At 35.6% G+C, this 20,260-nt stretch overlaps 3 protein-coding genes and 1 pseudogene across 3 annotated transcripts; all 4 read right to left on the bottom strand.

Annotated features, from left to right (window-relative positions):
* Nucleotides 1-739: 739 nt before the first annotated feature.
* On the bottom strand, nt 740-3,062 carry LOC114747481 (patatin-like protein 2). Its single transcript, XM_028935815.1, has 7 exons — nt 2,890-3,062; nt 2,405-2,586; nt 2,105-2,273; nt 1,789-1,953; nt 1,385-1,684; nt 1,111-1,283; nt 740-1,029 (listed from the first exon to the last, which is right to left on the bottom strand). Exons 1-7 carry the CDS (start codon nt 2,995-2,997, stop codon nt 963-965), a joined length of 1,164 nt encoding a protein of 387 aa, XP_028791648.1. The 5' UTR covers nt 2,998-3,062; the 3' UTR covers nt 740-962.
* A 2,097-nt stretch (nt 3,063-5,159) lies between these two features.
* Nucleotides 5,160-8,709, bottom strand: LOC114747479 (patatin-like protein 2). Its single transcript, XM_028935812.1, has 7 exons — nt 8,569-8,709; nt 7,959-8,140; nt 7,435-7,624; nt 6,163-6,324; nt 5,744-6,046; nt 5,372-5,547; nt 5,160-5,239 (listed from the first exon to the last, which is right to left on the bottom strand). Exons 1-7 carry the CDS (start codon nt 8,707-8,709, stop codon nt 5,170-5,172), a joined length of 1,224 nt encoding a protein of 407 aa, XP_028791645.1. The 3' UTR covers nt 5,160-5,169.
* Nucleotides 8,710-9,547: 838 nt separating this feature from the next.
* LOC114747478 (patatin-like protein 2) lies at nt 9,548-11,691 on the bottom strand. Its single transcript, XM_028935811.1, has 6 exons — nt 11,492-11,691; nt 11,139-11,317; nt 10,683-11,031; nt 10,245-10,547; nt 9,924-10,099; nt 9,548-9,792 (listed from the first exon to the last, which is right to left on the bottom strand). The coding sequence occupies exons 1-6, from the start codon at nt 11,630-11,632 to the stop codon at nt 9,693-9,695; spliced, it is 1,248 nt and encodes a 415-aa protein (XP_028791644.1). The 5' UTR covers nt 11,633-11,691; the 3' UTR covers nt 9,548-9,692.
* Nucleotides 11,692-16,414: 4,723 nt separating this feature from the next.
* On the bottom strand, nt 16,415-18,475 carry LOC114747476 (patatin-like protein 2; annotated as a pseudogene).
* Between the last annotated feature and the right edge of the window lie 1,785 nt (nt 18,476-20,260).

Genomic DNA, 20,260 nt, shown 5'->3' with positions numbered 1-20,260 from the left:
CCTTAGTATACTATCATCATTATTATTATTTCTTAAATTTTAGCCACACGCTCGTCAGGCTTCCTCAAGGGAAGGGCTCCCCAAAACACACATCCAGGATCCAAGACCGGATTGTGGAGCCATAGCATGCCAGCAAGCCCACTTCGGTAGTTCGGATGCCACGTGTCCCGGTCCACTCTCACATCAGATATTTTTTGCCACTTTTTTATTTAAAATTAGTTAAAAATAATAAAAAGGTTAGAAATATAATTTTGTTTTCAAATATAATCTTATAGTAAATGAGAAAAAAGATAAAAGAGAACATATGGAAAAATGTGATAAAAGAGTATGACGAAGGAAAAAGAATAAATAATTAAAGACAAAATTTAAAAAATGCATTAAATATTTACACAAATTTTAAATTAAAGCTTATAAAATGAACCACACCTTTTCTCTACATTTGAAGCTTATAAATAATAGGAGGAATAATATGAATTGAGAATTTGTCTTTTAGCCATAGATATGATTAGATTAGAAAAAAGATAAATAATCTGCCACGTCTCCCGGTTCATGGCTTCTTTTGTTCTGAGAAAAACTATTATTCACAAGGCATATAAAATATCAATATTGTAATCTGTTGGCCAAAAAATAAACATTGTGATTTATATTGAGATTTGTGCCTGACCTGATCTATTTATTGTTACCATTAATACTATATATCCCTCTCTCACCATTAAAATTTCCCTAGAAAATTTATTTCTTGGCGGAAAAATTAAAAATTTATTTGATGGGAAACAAATCTTTTACCGGAAACTATTTATCGGATACACAGAACAGTTATTCAAGATTTTTGGGCTTGAAAACAAAAGTGTAGGAGATAAAATAAAGTAAGGTTGACTGGTTGACTGCTAGTGCATGTGCCCCTGCACGCATGGATCTCGACTCCAACTGACAAAAGTACTAATCAATTTGCGTAATGGACGCTAGGCCTTATCAGTAACATTGTCTCCGCCCCCGCGCTTCTTCTGCTGGGACAGTAATTTTGCAAACCTACGCCAGAGCATTAACAGATGATTAGCAAGGCCGTGACAAGTACAATTCAACAAATTTGTACAATTTTTCCAAGCGCACCTTTCCAGAGCCTCCGCGTTGGTCTCATGGCTGCAAGGTTGATAAGTACCGGTATCCAAGTTAACCCGAGAAACAGGTTTTTTCAACAATTTCTCGCCAATTTCAACTAGCTCATTTAGATTTTTTCGTGAGGCTCCATCGAGAGAAGATGTTTTTCCATGCAACGTATCATCCTGCAATCACACAGCAGACCGTTCAAGTGGTCAATTCACTGTCTACGTACGAGAGAATAACTGATCGGTTCACGAATAGGAAATTGCATACACAAGAGGACCTGAATTCGGAGGTAAGTTTCCTGGGAGGAGAGGGCTTCGAAAACAATAGAGAGATGCAAGTGCACCATATCGGCACCAGCCTGATTGAAGACGTCAACCAGAGGGGTAGAACCATTGCTGGCCAACCATCCCAAGATGCCCCACTTAGCTGCTTCATGCGCACTGTACTTGGGAGTTTTTGGGTTCCCGGTTCCTAAAGATATCACCAAGAATCGGTCATATTCCAAAGGTTTTATCGGAACGAAGTCAGGGCTACCTTCTATGATTTCCTTGGTCACTTCGCCAATGGCAACCAGTGCCTGCAATTACCCACCATGGATAGTAATAATTACGCTGATTTCCATTTTCCAGTGAGATCGCTCGACGGTGCATTTATATCGAAATTGAGTTTTGCCATGCGTACCGGATTATTTGCCGCAACCCCTCCGTCAATGAGATTAAACTCTCTCGTCACTTTGCCGTTGACGTCCTTTGTTTGGAAATAATGAGCCGGGAGATAGGTCGGAGCCGCTGAAGTTGCAATGCATATATCCGAGAGCATGGCGTTTAAGCTTGGGTTTTGCTTCACCTGGGTTTAAGCAGGCGAGATCATTCTTGAATTTAGATATCGAATTTAGATATCGGCTTCATTTTCAGATAGAAAAGGTATAAAAAGAAGAAGGAAAACGTATGCAGGGCAGGGAGCACATGCTGCCCAATCAGGTGACGAAGATGCTAACCTGAAAACTAGAAAAGATGGTTGGCTGAAGGTTCTTGATGTCAAAGGTTGGGATCACAACATTTGTTAGTGTCTGGTCCAGTTTCTTGTCACCTAGTTTTTCCTCAACTAGGCGATGTAGATACTTGCCGTCGTACTTTGGTCCCCACAGGGCACGCAAAAATTTACATCTGTTTGCCCCACACACACACACACATGAATGTTATATTGCTTGGTGATCAGATTCATGAACATATTTGGAAAGGCAAAAGGAAGCGCGCGCTTAATTAATGGTGAATCTGTGTCTTATATTGAGGTTTACCTGTTCTGTGGGAAGATTTTCGGGCAATTGTCAAGGTAAAACTTGTTGATATCTCTGGCTGCAAATAAAGGTCTTTTCTTTTCATCTGGTGCAGTTAACATGGCAGTCATCAAGCCGCCTGTGCTTGTTCCTGCAATCACATCAAAATAGTGTGCCAGTCTTGCATCTCCGCCATCCAATTTCTGCACCGTACATATATAAACAATGAAACAACCATGCAGTGATATATACTTGCAAAAGCCAATTGATAGATGAAAGAATTAGAGTGGTGGCAATCTAAGTATGAAGCAGTCAAATGTTTTCTCGAGACTCTTGACATGTGCTAAGGTCACAGTTGTGTAGTGAGCTTAATTATGTGAAATAATTAATGAAAAATTGACATGCACGTTTTCTACTCCTCCAACTTTTCACTCACACAACCTATTGTGCAGATGCGGGGAATGATATGCCGAGGCGGAGCATTGTGGTGGAAGCTAAGAAGCTACCTGAAGCTGGGATTCAAGGTAAGCAAGTATAACACCCGGAATGATTCCCCTTACGCCGCCTCCATCGATGCTAAGCACGGTGATTAGTCTGTTCTTTCCTAATTCCATCGTGCTTCAAATATGATATTGCAGACGATATAATGAACTTTGAAGGCAAAGCTGAAGGAATCCGGAATCTTATAGTATTTAATTGGATATGCTCCTATGTGTATGTCTGTGTGTGTGTGTGTGTGTGTGTATCAGTTCTGATTGCTTTTGTACAGAAGTCTGACCTGGTTCCAAATTAAGGATGTCTTTTCATTGGCTGTCCATGGAATTATAGCGGTTGTGTGGTCTTAACAAGTTAGAATTAATTGCAGCAGGTTTGAAGATTAAAACAACGAAATGCGAAACCATGCAAATCATGCCAATTGCGCGCATGCCTTGTCACCGAGAACACAGGTATGAACATGGGATATCCCACACTGCATTTATATCTTGAAAGACACTTCTGTCCGCTTGGCGTCCGCCATCCACTAATTTGTTGCGTTGAACATTCAAACCCGCGTTTAGTTATACGCACTAATACAATTGTAAAGATTATAAAAACGTGAATAATTTAGTTTTTGGATGACAGTTGTTGTCCATTAATTCTGTGTACAGAATGAAAAATAACGTAGGATAGTTGGTTGAATAATAATTACAAATAAATAAAAGAAGTGATGTTACAACTTTTATTTCTTCCAGTATAACTTCATTCTGTTCTGTAACCAATTAAACTTCTCTGTTTTTTTTTTAACCTGGCTTTTGCAACCAATTAAGCAAGACCTTGACAAGTTGCATATACAGCAGAAAAATAGATGCAGAGTACGCTAACCTATTTATACAATAAAAGTGTAAGGGGAGCATATTTTATGCTCATCGTAAAGATGAGCATAGATAGAGAGTGCTCATCTCAATTTAGACCATTTAATAGTTTTATATTTTAAATAATTTTTATTTTAATTGATATAAAATTTAAAATAAATATAGTTAATCTTATAATTGACACTTCTTAAAAAAATTATTATTAAAAAATATAATTTTAAATATGAAATCATATTTTGAACGGTCCATATTTTATTATAGTGATGTGATGAGTCCCTATCAAGGCCCTGCGTAATTTAAAAACTTGAGTAAGAGACAACATTGAAGCCGCACTGCCCAGCCTCTGTGAAGTAAAGCTTTCACTACAAGGGAAGGAAGAAAAGCAGCTGATACTAATTAAATTCACCAAGAAGGAATAAGGTGGATATATCAACCATGATATTTGTTTGCGCAAATTGTCTGAGTGTTTCGACACGACAAGAAAACAAGAAGAAAGTACAGGAGAATGCAGCGAGAGAATCGTCTTCCGCCCGGAGAGTTACACGTTTATTAATGAACGAGACAATACATATCCACCACGAAGACCAATGGGATCATTATCTTCTTTAACCGTATTTCTAGGAAGACTAATAAATGTGCAGACTGGTATGGTCACCAAGCACATCAATAAAACCCGAATTTTAGGATCCCTAATTATCCCTCCATAGGCTATAAGGACTTTTTGTCTAGTAATATGATTTAATCTTAGCTTTTTACTTGCATGGTTTTGAGTTTTGACCGTGACCTTATAATTTTTTTTAAAAAAAAAAACAGAGAGAGAGACCGGTCAGTAGCGAGAAAATGTAATTCTTTGTTAATTCTCCACAGCTCAAGAGAAAAAAGATGTGAAAGCCCGTATCAATTTCCGCCATAATTTAACTATACATACTTAATTATGAGAAGATGTCTATTGCCAAGTTAGATTTGTGGAAAATTTTAGCGGAGGGTATTTTTATCGCTTATTCGTCGTTATTTTATCCTGATTAATTTGCTGTGAAATATAAACTCTTTTAGTTAAAGAATTGTTTCTTGCTCAAAAAATTTAAAAAAAAATAATTGTTTCCTCTTTGAGCTAGGAGATGATGGAACATTTTTTATCATCCGTTCGTCGTCAAAATTTTTTATTTATTTAATCTTTGCATAAAAGAAAAAGAAATGTTAAGAGTAATTAATTATTTGAGCTACTAATTAACTTAGGTTCCGAGGGTATAAGAAATACATTCCGCCTCATATAATAATTAAGGAGTTTTTCACTTGAGCTAATAATTAAATAATTCAGGAGAAAAACAAAGCCATGAAATTCCCTAATTTTACTTATCAATCATAGATTAATTAGAATCTGAACACAAACTGCTAGATGGGAACAGTATCAAACTGTGCGATGGCGGCGCTGAGCTAGGCCTCGTTGGTATGCGGAGATCTCATTCCTCGGAGTCTCCTCTCATGGGAAAGTGACTTCGCAAACCTGAGGGATTCATCAAAACCACAACTTAGTGAAGTCTGATGAGTTGCAATACACACACACACACACACACACACACATATGAAGCCCTTAATTGACCCGCTCGCACACGTTATTATTAGTAATTTGCCTTACCTAACAAGAGCTTCCTCATTGGTCTCCCCGTTCCCTGCTGGCTCAGACTCACCAGTTTCTAAGTTCACCCTAGAGACAGGTTTCTTCAACAGCCTTTCCCCAATTTGTTCCAGCTTCTGCAAGTTCTCTTTTGTGGCAATATCAACCGAAGACTCCGTACCCGTCAGTGTATCATCCTGCATATATGGTTGCCTTCAAAGAATTTAATTGGATAGTCTGATTTTATTATCAATTTATTCTTGTTAATTTTGCTATATAGTACTAAATCCATCCCATCCTTAATATAAGATTTAATTTAAACTACAAACTGAATCGTATATTAAGTACTGAAGTTAGTATCTATGTTTTTGCTAAAATTAGAATTTAAATGACCTGTATTCGGAGGTAACGATCTTCACATTGGAGCGCTTGAGTGATAGTAGCTACATGGAAATCAACCATATCAGCACTTGACTGAGTGAACACATCCACCAAAGGAGTAGAGCCTCCATGGGATAGCCAACCCAGTAGGCCCCATTTGGCTGCTAGCTGTGCAGTGAATCTTTTCTCATTCTTGGGCGTGCCCGTCCCTAGTGAGATTATTAGGAAGCGCCTAAATTCCAAAGGCTTTATTGGGTAGAAGTCAGGATTATCCTCCATTATCTCTTTCGTTATTTGGTTGATAGCCACGAGTGTCTGGGCCCAAAAGAAGCAAGCAACTGCCCAATTAGTCCCCATATAAATAATAAATAATCCACACAAAAAAAACTGAATGAGAATCACTTTGAGGGATATTGATTAATGCGTTATACGGGATTATTTGCAGTTACGCCACCATCAATGAGGTTGAATTCAAGTTCTTTGCCAGTGGAGTCTTGGTTCATGAAGTGGTGGGCAGGAAGGTACGTAGGCGCCGCCGATGTGCCGATGCATATGTCAGCGAGTCTTGCGTTCAAGCAAGGGCACCTGTTAATCTGTATCCATTGTTTGAAATCTTGTTAGCAGCACTTGATTATTAACTTTTCAGATATTCTACTTTTCATGTAAATTGAAGTTTTCCCCTATGACTTTTGAAGATTGCGAACCCGAAAAGCCCGAGAATCCCAGGTGGTGTTGATCAAATAAATATCTCGATCCAGCTAGAATTTGCGGGTGAACAGGGATGCATGGCTCATAGCAATCACCAAAGGTGGAAATACGGCCGGGCTCCGAAAGACTGGCAGGCTAGGCCGGCCTTACAGGACTAGGACTTTCAGCCCGTTTAAGAAAAAAAAATACTATTTTTCATATTTTTCGTATTTTTTATTAAAAAAAATAAACCAATAAAATTATTAATAAAAGATATAAATATGAATAAAATTAAGTCACAAATACAAAATATTATTATATATAAATTTTACTTTTAAATTTTACAGTCTAGTTATTATTTTACTTTAGTTTGAGAAACATTATTGTTAAAACTCATAAATTTCTAATTCAAATTATAAAATCACAAGTTATATAAGTATAAAAACACTCTCTTATCAAATATATATAGTTTAAAAATATCAACACATATAATATAAATCAAATCATTATTAAAGTGCAAAGTAACTCATTTTTTAAAAATTTAATTGGACAAATTATTGTTTAAAACTAAATAAATCAGACCATTTCATGAAATTTAATTTTAAAATGATAATAATAACTAAATATTTGAAATATCATTAATAATATAAAAAACTAATAATATTAAAATTACATAAAAATTTAAAAAAAAATTATAAAAAGACTTAAACGGATTGGCCCTCACCCCTACAAGATCATCCTATAGGATCTATTTCCTATTTAAGGAAAAAAAATTTCAAACCCATCCCTTATAATTTTTGAATCTAAACGGCCTAAAGACTCGACCTGTTTTTTTAGCTCCAGTAATAACAACCATTATGGCTTTGGAAAATTTTCAGCTGCCCAAGTCAAGGTCGTCGCAGCTAGCAGGGGACCATGACCTTTGCAATTATTAAATTACCCCTACAGGTACGTCGAAGGAAAAAAGTCTCTTGGTCTCACCAACTTTGGGGATAAAGGCAGACAGACAGACAGACCTGATAAGACGAAAAAATGGTTGGCTGCAGGTTCTTGATATCGAAGGTGGGGATGACAACGTGGGTGAGCGTCTGGCGCAAAAGAGTTTTCCCCAGCTTCTCTCCAATGATCCAGTGAAGATATTTTCCATCGTATTTGGGTCCTCCCAATGATCTGATCACTTTTGCTACCACCGTCGCACGAAGCCCTCTGCCCAATTCATCAATTCGAATTTCAATCGATTTCACGGTTATTATATGAGCCAAAAATACCTTAAACAGGAGCATATCAATAATAATATAAGATGAGTTAACTAATTTAGAAAAATAAAAAATATTAATTATTTTAAACTATTTATATTTATTGTTTTTTTAAAACTAATTTACCTCATTTATAAATTGATATGCAATCTAATAATCTTCAAAAGTATTTTAGAGAAATTATGTAACATATGCTATTGTCAAGTAATTTAATAACCTCTTTATATCTTCAAATTACTAAGTTAAATTTTATATTGACCACTTGATGTAGTAGTTATCCATACCTATGTTGAGGGAAAATTTTTGGGCAATGCTCCAGATAAAAGGGTTTGATATCTTTAGCAGCAAAGACTGGGCGATTGTTTTCATTTGGAGCAGTTAACATGGCCGTTACAAGACCGCCGGTGCTTGTTCCTGCGATGACATCGAAATAGTCTGCAAGTCTTGCATCCTCTCCATCCAGCTCCTGTACGGAGGTCAATATCGACCTCAGGTGAATATATGAGAGTTTGAAAGGTTGTGTGGAACTACCTTTTATTCTTAATATAAAAACTAGTTCACTAATTTGAATAAATTAAAAAAATTAGTTTAATTAGTTATTTATACTAAATAGATATTGTCTTTTAAAATATCTTTTTTAATCAAGTGTGTATTAATTAAAACTACCATTATTATAAAGACTAACTTAAAACAAATAAATAAATATGAGAAACAAAGTAGATCAGAATTTTATATTTAGGATCAAAATAAAAGTTAAACAAAATTTTATATTAAGTACAGAAAAAAACTAGCAAAGACTCAAATCCTTTAAAGTGATGCAAAAAAAGTCACATAGGCATATGAGAGGTTTCATGCTTCTGTGGAGAACTAAAAGCGGTGCTTGCATGTACGTACCTGGAGTTTAGATTCGAGGAAAGCAAGAATAGTGGCAGGGATTATACCCCTAATGCCACCACCATCGATGCTCAGGATGGTTACCAAGTCCCCATAAGATGGGGGCTGGATTTGTTCAACGGATGACTTTGCTCTTTCCATTGAAATACAATGCTACAGATCACTATATCAAAGTGAATAAATGAAGAATAACCGCAAGGAAAAGTGGAAAGGAAGCTCCGGTTTCTGGTTATGATGTTTACAATCCTCGATGAGACCAAGGTGATATTTATGGAGAGCGACCCCTGTGCAAGCTGGACTACTGGAAATGATAAGAAGCTAAGGGAGACGGAGTCAGCGGCTAAAGATTCACGTTGTGCTGCCCTAATTTTCCTAGTTGACTCAACTTCTTCGATAAAGTTAAAAAGCATTCTGGTTCTGAGCTGCCAACTTCACGCGCTTTCATTCTTGTCCAACTCACGCTCCTCGCTACCACGGGAACAGTCCTCAAGATTGAGAGGGGCAAAGGGCCATACGCGCGGCCGCGGACCTGTGAATCCTTCGCGACTTCATTTGTCTTCCAACAAGCAGCCACAGTATTTTTATTTCTTGCCTCGTGAGCCATAAGTTTCCCCTCGAGTTGATATATGTGAAGTTACATGCTACCCAACTATAATTGAATACTAATTTTATTTCTTGCCCCGAGGTTTAATAGGCCAGCACAATATGCACTCTTGCAATTATAACTGTTGTGTAGAAATTATTACTTTATTTTTATTACCTAAGTGAATTTGAGAAAGATAAAACTTTCCCTTAGTTGAAGTCTCTCAGAAATTTTTCACGAGATTGTCGAGTCCATTTCAAGGGAACGTACCCAGCTCATTCAAATGTTTATAAATAAGTTTCATGGGAAAGGCTTTAAACATATATCATAATTTATGCTTTTATTGAGAGGCAATCAGTTAAGTACGTATATATAAGTCCAACAGGATGAAGGAGAAATACATTCTTGTACCTTCTTCAACAGAATTACAATTGACAGGGAAATCAAATAAAGAATGAATCAAGTTGACTGAGTATATTACAGAACAAAATGAGAAGTAACATGTCAAATAATCTGGCGGGGACTAAAGCCCGTGCCGAAACTATATAGACAAGCTATTAGGCCTTGTTGCTGCTGCCTTGTTGGTATGTGGAGATTTCATTTCCCGCAATCTTCTTTCTTGGGAAAGTATTTTGGCAAATCTGCAAAAGATATCCAAACAATTCACAAAGATTTTCAATTATTTAATCTAAGTAAATTCAATTATTTGAGTACCTTGCAATATAATAGATTCTAGAAGGATAGATCTAAGATATATTATATTATATTATACCTTTTAAGGGCATCCTCATTGGTCCCTCCATTTTCGACGGGTTCGCACAGACCCGTCTCTAAATTGACTCTGGAAACTGGTTTCTTCAACAGCTCTCGGCCAGTTTGGCACAATTTTTCCAGATTCTCTTTCGTAGAAACATCAACCGAAGAAACTGTACCAATCAATGTGTCATCCTGCATTTTGCCGCCACCAGCAAGGACTAATTAAATTTTTTGTCTCGGAGCATGTAAATATATATCTTAAATCTTGTCCTCCCATTAATTAATGCATAGACAGGCAATATTTACATATAGTAATATAGAAGGGAGATATATATACCTGTATCCGAAGGTATTGATCCTGTGAGTGAAGGGCTTGGGTAACGGTTGCTAAATGGAAATCGACGAGATCAGCACTGGATTGGGAAAACACGTCAATCAAAGGAGTAGAACCACCGTGGGTTAACCAATCCAATATTCCCCACTTGGCAGCCATGTTTGCATTGAATTTTTGCTCATTCTTTGCCGTGCCCGTGCCTATTGAGATTATAAGGAAGCGACCATAATCCATGGGCCTGATGGAGAAGAAGTCAGGATTTTCATTGATGACCTGCTGCGTGACTTGGTTCAAGGCGACTAAAGTCTGCATCATTAAAGAATCAAAAGTTAATTACGGACTCATCTAATATAAATGTATATCACATTAAAATCAATAATTTATATTAGTGGGAGAAGAACAGTTTCACGTTGTGCGTGAAGATCAACTTATACAACATACGGGATTATTTGCAGAAACACCGCCATCAATCAGGTTGAATTCACGGACGTTGCCTTGGCCATCTTGGTTCTTGAAGTGGTAGCCAGGAAGATAGGTAGGTGCAGCGGAGGTGCCGATGCATATGTCAGAGAGTCGAGCATCCAAACAAGTGGATTTCTTGATCTGATAAGATGAGAATATGATTGGCTGCATCGCCTTTATGTCAAAGGTGGGGATGACGACGTTGGTGAGTGTCTCGTGCAACCGAGTCTCTCCCAACTTCTGTCTCACTACTTGATGAAGGTATTCGCCATCGTACTTGGGACCAGCCATTGATCTGAACAACTTTCCTATCGCTCCAAATGAGAATCTGCAAATTCATTCGTAAGTACAGGTTAGAAATCAGGATCGGATCTCTTCGGTTTAAGTTTCATTAATTTGAACTAATGAAAAGAAAAATCATAGTTTCATATATACTTTTGTGGGAATATGCTTGGACAGTGCTCCAGGTAAAAGGGCTTGATATCCTTGGCAGCAAAGAGTGGTCGCTTCTCTTCGTCGGGAGCAGTAAGCATGGCGGTTACGAGACCTCCCGTGCTGGTTCCTGCAATCACGTCAAAGTAGTCCGCGAGCCTTGCTTCTTCACCATCCAGTTCCTGCATGGCCGTCCAAATAAAATTAAATTTATGTCACAAATACAAAAGCTGCTGTACTCCGAATAGTATATGATATATATTCCCTCTAATTAATTAAAGACCGATGCAGGAGACGCCACAGAAAACTTGTGCGTTCCTAGTGTGTGTGCGTGTGTAGAATCTGTAGATTTATACCTGGAGTTGAGATTCGAGGAATTCGAGAATGGTGGCGGGAATGATGCCCCTAATACCACCTCCATCGATGCTGAGAATGGTGATTAGGTTTCCATAGGTTGGGGCTTGAATTTGAAGAAGGGATGACTTTGTTCTCTCCATAGTTTAATGGATCTCTAGGTGCGTGTTTATATGGAAATTAAGGAATGCTAAAGAAAATATGGAATTGAAGTTATAGCAGATAGATAGTAAACTTTGGGATAGTAAACTTTTGGGCAAGGGCGCAAGGCGAGTGCCGAGAAAGGAGTTATATATGGCAGATTTCAGATTTTGGTTGTTTGATGAATTGCTGTGCTCAACGTGCTATTTATAGTGGGATATGTGATATTGGAGTCAGGAAGAGGAATGTTCACGGAAATGCCGATGATGATGAGAATCGGAATGGTAAAAGTACGGAATGAGTCCAATTTGTTGCTGAGTCCATGAGAATATAATCATGAGACACTCATCCACATCGTTGAATATTCTCCGCCTAACATTGTTTGTTTTAATATCCCAAGTCAGATCCATCCCCGTTTCCTGGAGACCCGATGAACGACTATTATGAACAGTCGCTTCATCTATGAGACCAGATCAGTGATTGAGGATGGCCATCGATTAGTCTTCTCTGAAGACCAGACCGGGTTCTAGTTAAGCATACGTGAACTCGTCCCAGATGTTACCCACGCGTGATTGCGTTGACAAGTCTTCTATAAACCCTTCAATTTGTGGTCTCATCTTAATTTGTTCGTTTGGGATGCATGCACTCCCACTGGTTTAATGCTTGCCCATTATTCTAACGTCCCATGACATATTACCTGCTGAACAAGATACTCGTAATTACCTGTTGAACAAGACACTCGTAATTACCTGTTCAAAAATGTAAAGCAACGTATACATTCATGCACATTACTATATTTGTGTGCGTGCGTGCGTGCGTGTGTTTTCTCCCCCGATATAATATACGCACACACCCCACGTGCTTGTAATTCATTAATATATCAATCCGCTATTAATGGGACATCCTGGGTGGTCATATATTTTGTTCTCTGAGCGGGTGGCGGCGAGCGGGTGGGTCGCTGGGAATAATTAATAAGCCCGATATGACAATTACGACTGCCCCACTCGACAAGTTTTTCTGCCACGCCCACTCAAACGAGCTTGCATTTATTATTTATATATACGGACCACAAAAGACGAGAGAATGAAAAGCTACCGTAAATCAGAGAGAGCGAGCATGTTTATTAAAATTTAATAATTTTTTATTTTATTTTATTTAATATACAATATACCTTATGAAACGAAGTAAAGTACAATAATAAATTAAAGATAAAATTATACATTTATATGATAAATTTTTACTCTGTCCTATAAATAGGACTAAAAATTTTCTTCTTTTCTACCTTATAAATAAAATAAGAAAAGTATTTTGTTAACTTGTCCCTTGTCTTTTTTAAAATAATTGTAGCTTGATGTATGAAATATTCTAATAATATTTTAAATTTACAATTTCAAAATCACGGATAGTAACGTAAAAATGATAATTTTATAAATTAAAATACAAATAATAATTTCAATGAATATACACAATTTAATTTTTAAAATGATATATATGCTTAAACATCATTTTTCATAAAAATATTAGCATTTTTTATTTTGTTTTTGCTTTCCTGTAGGATCTCCATCCCCATTCACCTGTCTTCGTAGGAAGAAACAACATATATCGACGCGAAAATAACACACACACACATATTACTATGTAAGATTTCCATTCCCCATTTACCTGTCTCCACTTGATTAATATCATACTATTTAAAATTTTAATTACTTTCGTGTAATGCCCTCCATTTATTAGGTGGTTATTGAAAATAAATAATCTAATTATACTTTAAAATCTGGAACGGGAAATAGACTTGGCAACAAACTAATTTAATTTCATGGTATATATGCGACGTCTTTATTTGGACGTACACGTCTGGTGACAGGCATGTAGGTCATCACTTGTTTTTTTTCGTTTGGGGGACCAAAATCGCTTGTATTAACATGTCCCATACTTAAATAATTAAATTCAAGCACATGATGGCATGAATAAACCGGCAAGAAGCAAAGGAAAGGATTAGCGTATTATAAGATGGAATTTCAGTGATTTGTTAGGCTGTGGATGTCACGTACGTCCTCTCATTCATAATATAAGATGTTTCTAAATCATTTATACATATCAATTGAAATAGTTAAAAACATTAAATTTATCATAAAATTTAAGTAATTTTTATTGCTCTTATTAATCATACTAAATTCTAACATCATATTAATTTTTATTCTCTCTCATATTCTTATTAAATACGGACATTTATGAAAAATAAATATTTGATACTTATTGAGACTATATAAAACGTCTTATAAAATAGATAAAAGAACTCTAAAAGATTTTTTATAATATGAACAGAGGAATTACCAGTGCAAGTGCATCTCGTAGGCTCAAATTCCTTCTCCGCTGAGCGACTTCTCCATTCGCAGTCGTCCACCTAACTCCTATAGATGCGTGTATACAAGATAATGTAACTTGTTAATTATAAGTGACGCATGTAACAACAAACAGTAATCACTACCAAAAAAACAATAATAATCCTATCTCCGGTGGTTACTAGAATAGCTTATTTGGTATTGAGTTTGGTTATAAATATAAGACTTCAGTTTAGTTTATCTTCTAAATTTATAATTTTTTAAAAATATTTTCATTAATTGTATGAGTTTTATTAGGAGATAATTTTAATACACATTATTAGAGAAAGGGTTTTAAAAAATTAATATATTTATTATAATTAATTAATTTAACTAATTTTTAAAATATTTATAAATTAATTATTCAATTTTTTATGTTGAGAATACGAGGCACTACTATCCAACGAAATAACCGGTCGTTTTAAAACGGTGGGAATTTCCAAGACGAACGAGAGTACTGTCGCCATCAAAATTGCGGCCTTCCCCTTCGCTTACGTATTAACTGAATATGCTGGGGATATGTTGTCAGTAAGCTATACGCCATCATAACTCGTAATTAGGCCTGCAATAATATATTATTTTGTGCCTTTAATAGAGAAGTTAGATTAACATTTAATTTGATTTTAAATATAAGATTCAAATTTATTTTCTCTACTTTTTTAAAAACATTTATTATAATAATTGTACATGTTAAAAATTTATAAAATGGTAGTTATAGTTAATACATAGGATTAGTGAGGTTATTTTTTAAAAAAAAAACTGATTTATTACAACCAATTAACTTAATTTTATTTATTTTACTTAAATTAATTAATTAGTTTTATATTAAAAATTAAAGGTAGTATAGTTTATTTAATTTCGTTGCACTGTATGCAAAAACAAAATGGGCTCACATGGGACCCGTATCTCACTTGTGGTTTTGGTGCTTGTATTTTTACCGTGACAAGCAAACTAATTTCATCTCTTACTATTTCAATAACCATGTCGATCCTTTCTTTCAATAAGAGAAACTCATGCTAATTTTATATTCAATTTTCACTCAACTATTTTTTTTAGTTTCGTTTTCTTTTAATGATTTACTATCTTCGTTCCTTAATGTAAAAATCTGTTTGTTTTTTATTTTGGTTCTAAATTTAGCACTCCAATCCGTTTTGTCTTATACATTTATCTTTTTTTTAAAATGGTCTTTATAATAATGATAGTTCTAGCCAATATAATTGATTAGTAAAGTTATTTTAAGAAAGATAATACATATTTATTACAATTAACTAACTTAACTAATTGCTTTAATCTACTTAAATTAGTCAATTAATTCTTATATTAAAAACTGGAGATAGTAGTTATGCAAAGATAATTTAATTTTCAATCAAATAATTGCCAATCGAGATCTTGAACCTATCTGTCGACGTGTATTGATAAAAAGTTCATATGGGCGTTAATTCAAGGTAGCGCCTTGACCTTGGGTTCGGGAGACAAAGTTGTTTAAAAATAAATCATTTTATAAATAATAATGAAAAAAATCTCAAGAAATTACTTCTAAAATTTTAAAATTTCAAATGAAAAATGACTATAAAAATATGTTGTTATTTTGTTTTTAAATGTTGTCAATTGTTATTAAAGTGTAGTGAACAAATTAATTTAAAATTTGAAATTCAAATATATTTTTTAGGATTCTCCCCATAACAAGTTAATAGTTTTAGAATTAATTATATGCACTCATTATATTACTAGACTTTGAGTTAATTTTCATTGACTAAAAAAATGATGTTTTTGAGAGAACATAATTGCATAAGCAACAGATGTACAATGATGGAGTCCTTGAATTAACGGGGCAAAAGTTTCTTTCCGTAAATCGTAATACAGTATTTGTGTATTTTATTAAAATTTACTTTTACAACACGTTGCTTGAATGTAATGTTTATTGAAACGAACTTTTAAATCATGTCAAATGAAATTGACTCCACTACACTACTTTGTTTATGGAGAAGCATACGCATCTCATCCAAATTTAAATGGATTTGTAGATTTTAGAGAGGTAAACATATTTAAATTTTTTAAAAATTTATTTAAACAATATATGGTAAGAATATTTATTGGTAAAGTATAAATTATTATATGGTGAAAATGTATATGTAAATAATAACATGACAATCATAATAAAATCTAGAATTTGATTATCAAATTCATTTTTCACAACAATCATTGAAATCTTTAAGCATACTTATATGCTTTTATTGAATGGCAATCCCTAAAGTACACGAAAGTACATAAAGTTCGGGGGAACTAAAGACTTGCACCCTTTTTTTTTTTTTCAGGATCACATTTATGGTTAGGTAAAAGAAACAAAGAAGAACTGAAATAGACTAATTTATTACAGAACAATGGGAAATAATCTTATTATTCCTAGATAAACAGACTATCGGGCCCTGATGTCTTGGTGTTGGCATGTGGGGATCTCATTTCTCGCAGCCTCCTTTCTTGAGAAAGAATTTTTGCAAACCTGCGAAAGACATCCCGGTAATTAATACAAACCTAACTTATTTGAGCGAACGTAATTTTTTGTCCTGAAATGAATTCTAAACGGGTATATCAAGAATCTAAAATAAAGATCGATATATATCGTACTTTTTGAGAGCATCCTCATTGGTCCCTCCATTTTCGACGGGTTCAAACAGACCAGTCTCTAAGTTGACCCTAGAAACCGGTTTCTTCAATAGATCGTCACCTGTTTGGCTCAGTTTTTCTAAATTCTCTTCGGTGGAAATATCAACCGACGAAACTGTACTAGCCAACGTATCATCCTGCAATTACCCCCGCCAACAAGAGACAAATTAATATTCATATACAAATATATATGTATGTATATGCCGAACAATACACATTTTCAAATTTTGTTTTTACCCACGCATTGTTAGGCATATATTTACATATAGGGGAGATATATGTATATAAAATTTATATATAGACACACACACACACACACCTGTATCCTTAGGTAATTATCCTGTGAATGAAGGGCTTGAGTGACGGTAGCTAAATGGAAATCGACGAGATCAGCACTGGATTGTGTAAACACGTCGATCAAAGGGGTAGAGCCGCCTTTAGTTAACCAGTCCAACAATCCCCATTTGGCAGCCATTTTTGCATTGAACTTTTGCTCATTCTTTGCTGTGCCTGTGCCTATTGAGATTATGAGGAGGAAGCGACCATAATCCATGGGCTTGATGGAAAGAAATCAGGATCTTCATTAATGACCTGCTTCGTCACTTGGTTCAAGGCAACTAAAGTCTGGATCATCACGGGAAAATGAAATCTAATCATGTATATGCATATAATAACCATACGATTAAAAATGAATTAACGGGGTAAAAGTTAATTTCACGTTCCGTGAAGATAAATTAATTAATAAAACATACGGGATTATTTGCAGAAACACCGCCATCAATAAGATTGAATTCGCGGACGTTGCCTTCAGAATCTTGGTTCTTGAAGTGGTGGCCTGGAAGATAAGTAGGGGCAGCAGAGGTGCTGATGCATATGTCAGAGAGTCGAGCGTCTAAAAAAGGGGATTTCTTGATCTGATAAGATGAGAATATGACTGGCTGCATCGCCTTTATGTCAAAGGTGGGGATGACAACGTTGGTGAGTGTCGCATGCAACCGAGTCTCTCCCAACTTCTGTCTCACTACTTGATGAAGGTATTCGCCATCGTACTTGGGACCAGCCATTGATCTGAACAATTTTCCTATCGCTCCGAATGAGAATCTATACATACATTTAATCGTAAGAACCAGACCAACAAGTCAAACAAAAGGAGACGTTAGAGTTTCTATACGCATACTTCTGTGGGAATATATTTGGACTGTGCTCCAGGTAAAAGGGCTTGATACCCTTGGCAGCAAAGAGTGGTCGCTTCCTTCCATTTGGAGCGGTGAGCATGGCGGTTACGAGACCCCCCGTGCTGGTTCCTGCAATCACATCAAAGTAGTCTGCGAGCCTTGCTTCTTCACCGTCCAGCTCCTGCAAGAACGTCCACATTGCTATAAGTGATAGGCTTCATTTATTCACCAACTTTCGGATCCAATATAGCATTAATTACAGTGTAGAAAATTCATATATTTGCTATCACTCAGTATGTGTGCATGCAGTGACATTAAGGTAAATTTTTTTTTTTTATATGGACACAGAAATTGGACGTTTGTGCTACGACAAAATATGGTATTCATGTTTGAAGACCACATATGCATGCAAGAGAGACACCACAGCAAAGTAAGATATTCATTCCAAGTGTATCTCCATCTACGAATATATGTAGATTCATACCTGGAGTTGAGATTCCAGGAATTCGAGAATGGCGGCAGGGATGATGCCCCTAATACCGCCTCCATCGATGCTGAGAATGGTGACTAGATTTCCATAGGTTGGGGGTTGAATTTGAAGAAGGGATGACTTTGTTCTCTCCATATTTTCGTTACGGTGGATCGGATCAGCCAGGTGGAAAATGGAAAGCAAGGGCGAGTTTGTACTAAAATGAATGCTGAAGAAAATGTGGGAGCAGGCAGATGGTAAGGCAGGTATTTAAGTTTGTTTCTGCTCAAGACAAATCTCAGGAAGATTTAGGTTCTTGTCTGTTTGATTTCCTGAGCTCAACGTCCTATTTATATACAGTGGCATGCACACGTGAAGGAGGTGCGAATTAGTCGTGTAGGGTTCAATTTAAGAGGAGGAATGGTCAGGGATATACCTTTCGGTCAGGTGGTGGGCAGAATCGAAACGGTAAGCGTATGGAATGTGTCAAATTACGCAGTCCAGTCTATGAGAATTGAGATGCATATCCACAAAGTCACAAGTACTGAATAGTCTTTAATTTCTTGTTTTTTTGGCCTTTAATATTTTCAGTCTTCGCCCTTTAACTGGAGACCAGTTGATGTCTATATGGCTGCGTCAAAGATTTGATTTGTGATTAGAGATGGCAGCAAGTTTTCTCTAATGATCTGGTTTTAGTTTGCCCCACAAACAATAACTCTCATCCTCGGATAATCCCCACGCGCCAGAGCTCGCGTTGACTAACTCCTCACTTCTGGCATGTTAAAACGCAAAAGTTAAAACATGCTGCATGGGTAACGATGTTCCTCTTGTTACTGGTTTGGCTCAAACCGCTCTAATTTATTTATTTATTTATTTTCCCTCCTTTCTTTGTCTTTATTCCTTTTTTTTGGGTGGATATCAAAAGGGTGTTGGTTTGGCTATTTCTAACATAGTATAACGTCTAGCTAATTTAATTTTGTTGGCACCTAATGGAAGTAATTAATTACTCGAGATATAAAATTGGAGCATAACTGGATTATTTTTGCATCGTAATGGTATATAGTGAGTGGATGAATTAGTTTAAAGCAGCATATATATATTTTATGCAAAAATGAGGAATAATATTAACTTTCTCGTTAATATTGTGTTATGCTATGGTTATTATGCATTTAGGCTTTCAAAGTTCGTCGATTTATTTATACTCCGTGATTGATCGGACTTCCTAATATACGCTCTCGGTCAAAATCGAGAAACTAATGTTAAAATTTAGTGGAGGGGGCGGCGAAGCATATAGTAGTATATAGATATATATATATTTATTGGTCATCATAATCCCAGTTATATTTATTTATTACAATGTTGATGGCTGCCCCTCCGTCTTTTTTATTAGTTGTTATTCGATTGATGCACTAAGTTGCCATTAATTAATAATGACAAATAGTCGAAAGAGAGAAAAGTCCGAGAGAGCGATATAATAATCAATGACAATGCGATCCATCTTGGAATTCTTTGTTTTTAATTAGGCCATGTTTCCTGGGAATGGAGTGATGATGACTTGAGAATCACTCCTCCTCTTTATATATGTGTGTGTGTTGTATGGAGTATGTACGTAACTTTAGTTCTAGAAAATTTAAATATGCAAAATATAAGTCAATTATAAAATTTATAGAACATTGAATCTTTTTTCAACTTTGCCTGTCGTTAAATGATCAAAAAAAAGTTATGATTGAGCAAGTGATAAAGGGAAAATTAATATGAATTTAAATTCATTGAGAGTAATTTTGAAAATGTACAACAATTTTCGATAAAGCTTAGCTCTTCATGAAATTAATAACCTTCAATTCATCGTAAAGCATCATCATAACGGATTTCTTTTTTTTAAAAAAAAAATCAATTTATTAGGTGCAAGGAGGAATTAATACTCCTATTTTAAGCAACAAC

Source organism: Neltuma alba, unplaced genomic scaffold, assembly GCF_004799145.2.
Source record: "Neltuma alba isolate B1F8T4 unplaced genomic scaffold, ASM479914v2 tig00005338_pilon, whole genome shotgun sequence".
In the NCBI taxonomy this organism is placed as follows: Eukaryota; Viridiplantae; Streptophyta; class Magnoliopsida; order Fabales; family Fabaceae; genus Neltuma; species Neltuma alba.
This window is presented reverse-complemented; position numbering and strand designations above follow the sequence as displayed.

Coding starts and splice junctions, on each gene's coding strand:
- LOC114747478 (XM_028935811.1), bottom strand. CDS start 11,632: ATGGAGAGAACAAAGTCATCCCTTCTTCAAATTCAAGCCCCAACCTAT. Junction 10,548..10,682: donor GTGTTTCTGCAAATAATCCC/GTATGTTGTATA, acceptor TTAATGATGCAG/ACTTTAGTCGCCTTGAACCA. Junction 9,793..9,923: donor AATGAGGATGCCCTTAAAAG/GTATAATATAAT, acceptor TATCTTTTGCAG/ATTTGCCAAAATACTTTCCC.
- LOC114747481 (XM_028935815.1), bottom strand. CDS start 2,997: ATGGAATTAGGAAAGAACAGACTAATCACCGTGCTTAGCATCGATGGA. Junction 2,587..2,889: donor ACCTTGAATCCCAGCTTCAG/GTAGCTTCTTAG, acceptor TGTACGGTGCAG/AAATTGGATGGCGGAGATGC. Junction 1,954..2,104: donor CCATCTTTTCTAGTTTTCAG/GTTAGCATCTTC, acceptor GCTTAAACCCAG/GTGAAGCAAAACCCAAGCTT.
- LOC114747479 (XM_028935812.1), bottom strand. CDS start 8,709: ATGGAAAGAGCAAAGTCATCCGTTGAACAAATCCAGCCCCCATCTTAT. Junction 6,325..7,434: donor CCATTTTTTCGTCTTATCAG/GTCTGTCTGTCT, acceptor CAATGGATACAG/ATTAACAGGTGCCCTTGCTT. Junction 6,047..6,162: donor GCGTAACTGCAAATAATCCC/GTATAACGCATT, acceptor TTTTGGGCCCAG/ACACTCGTGGCTATCAACCA.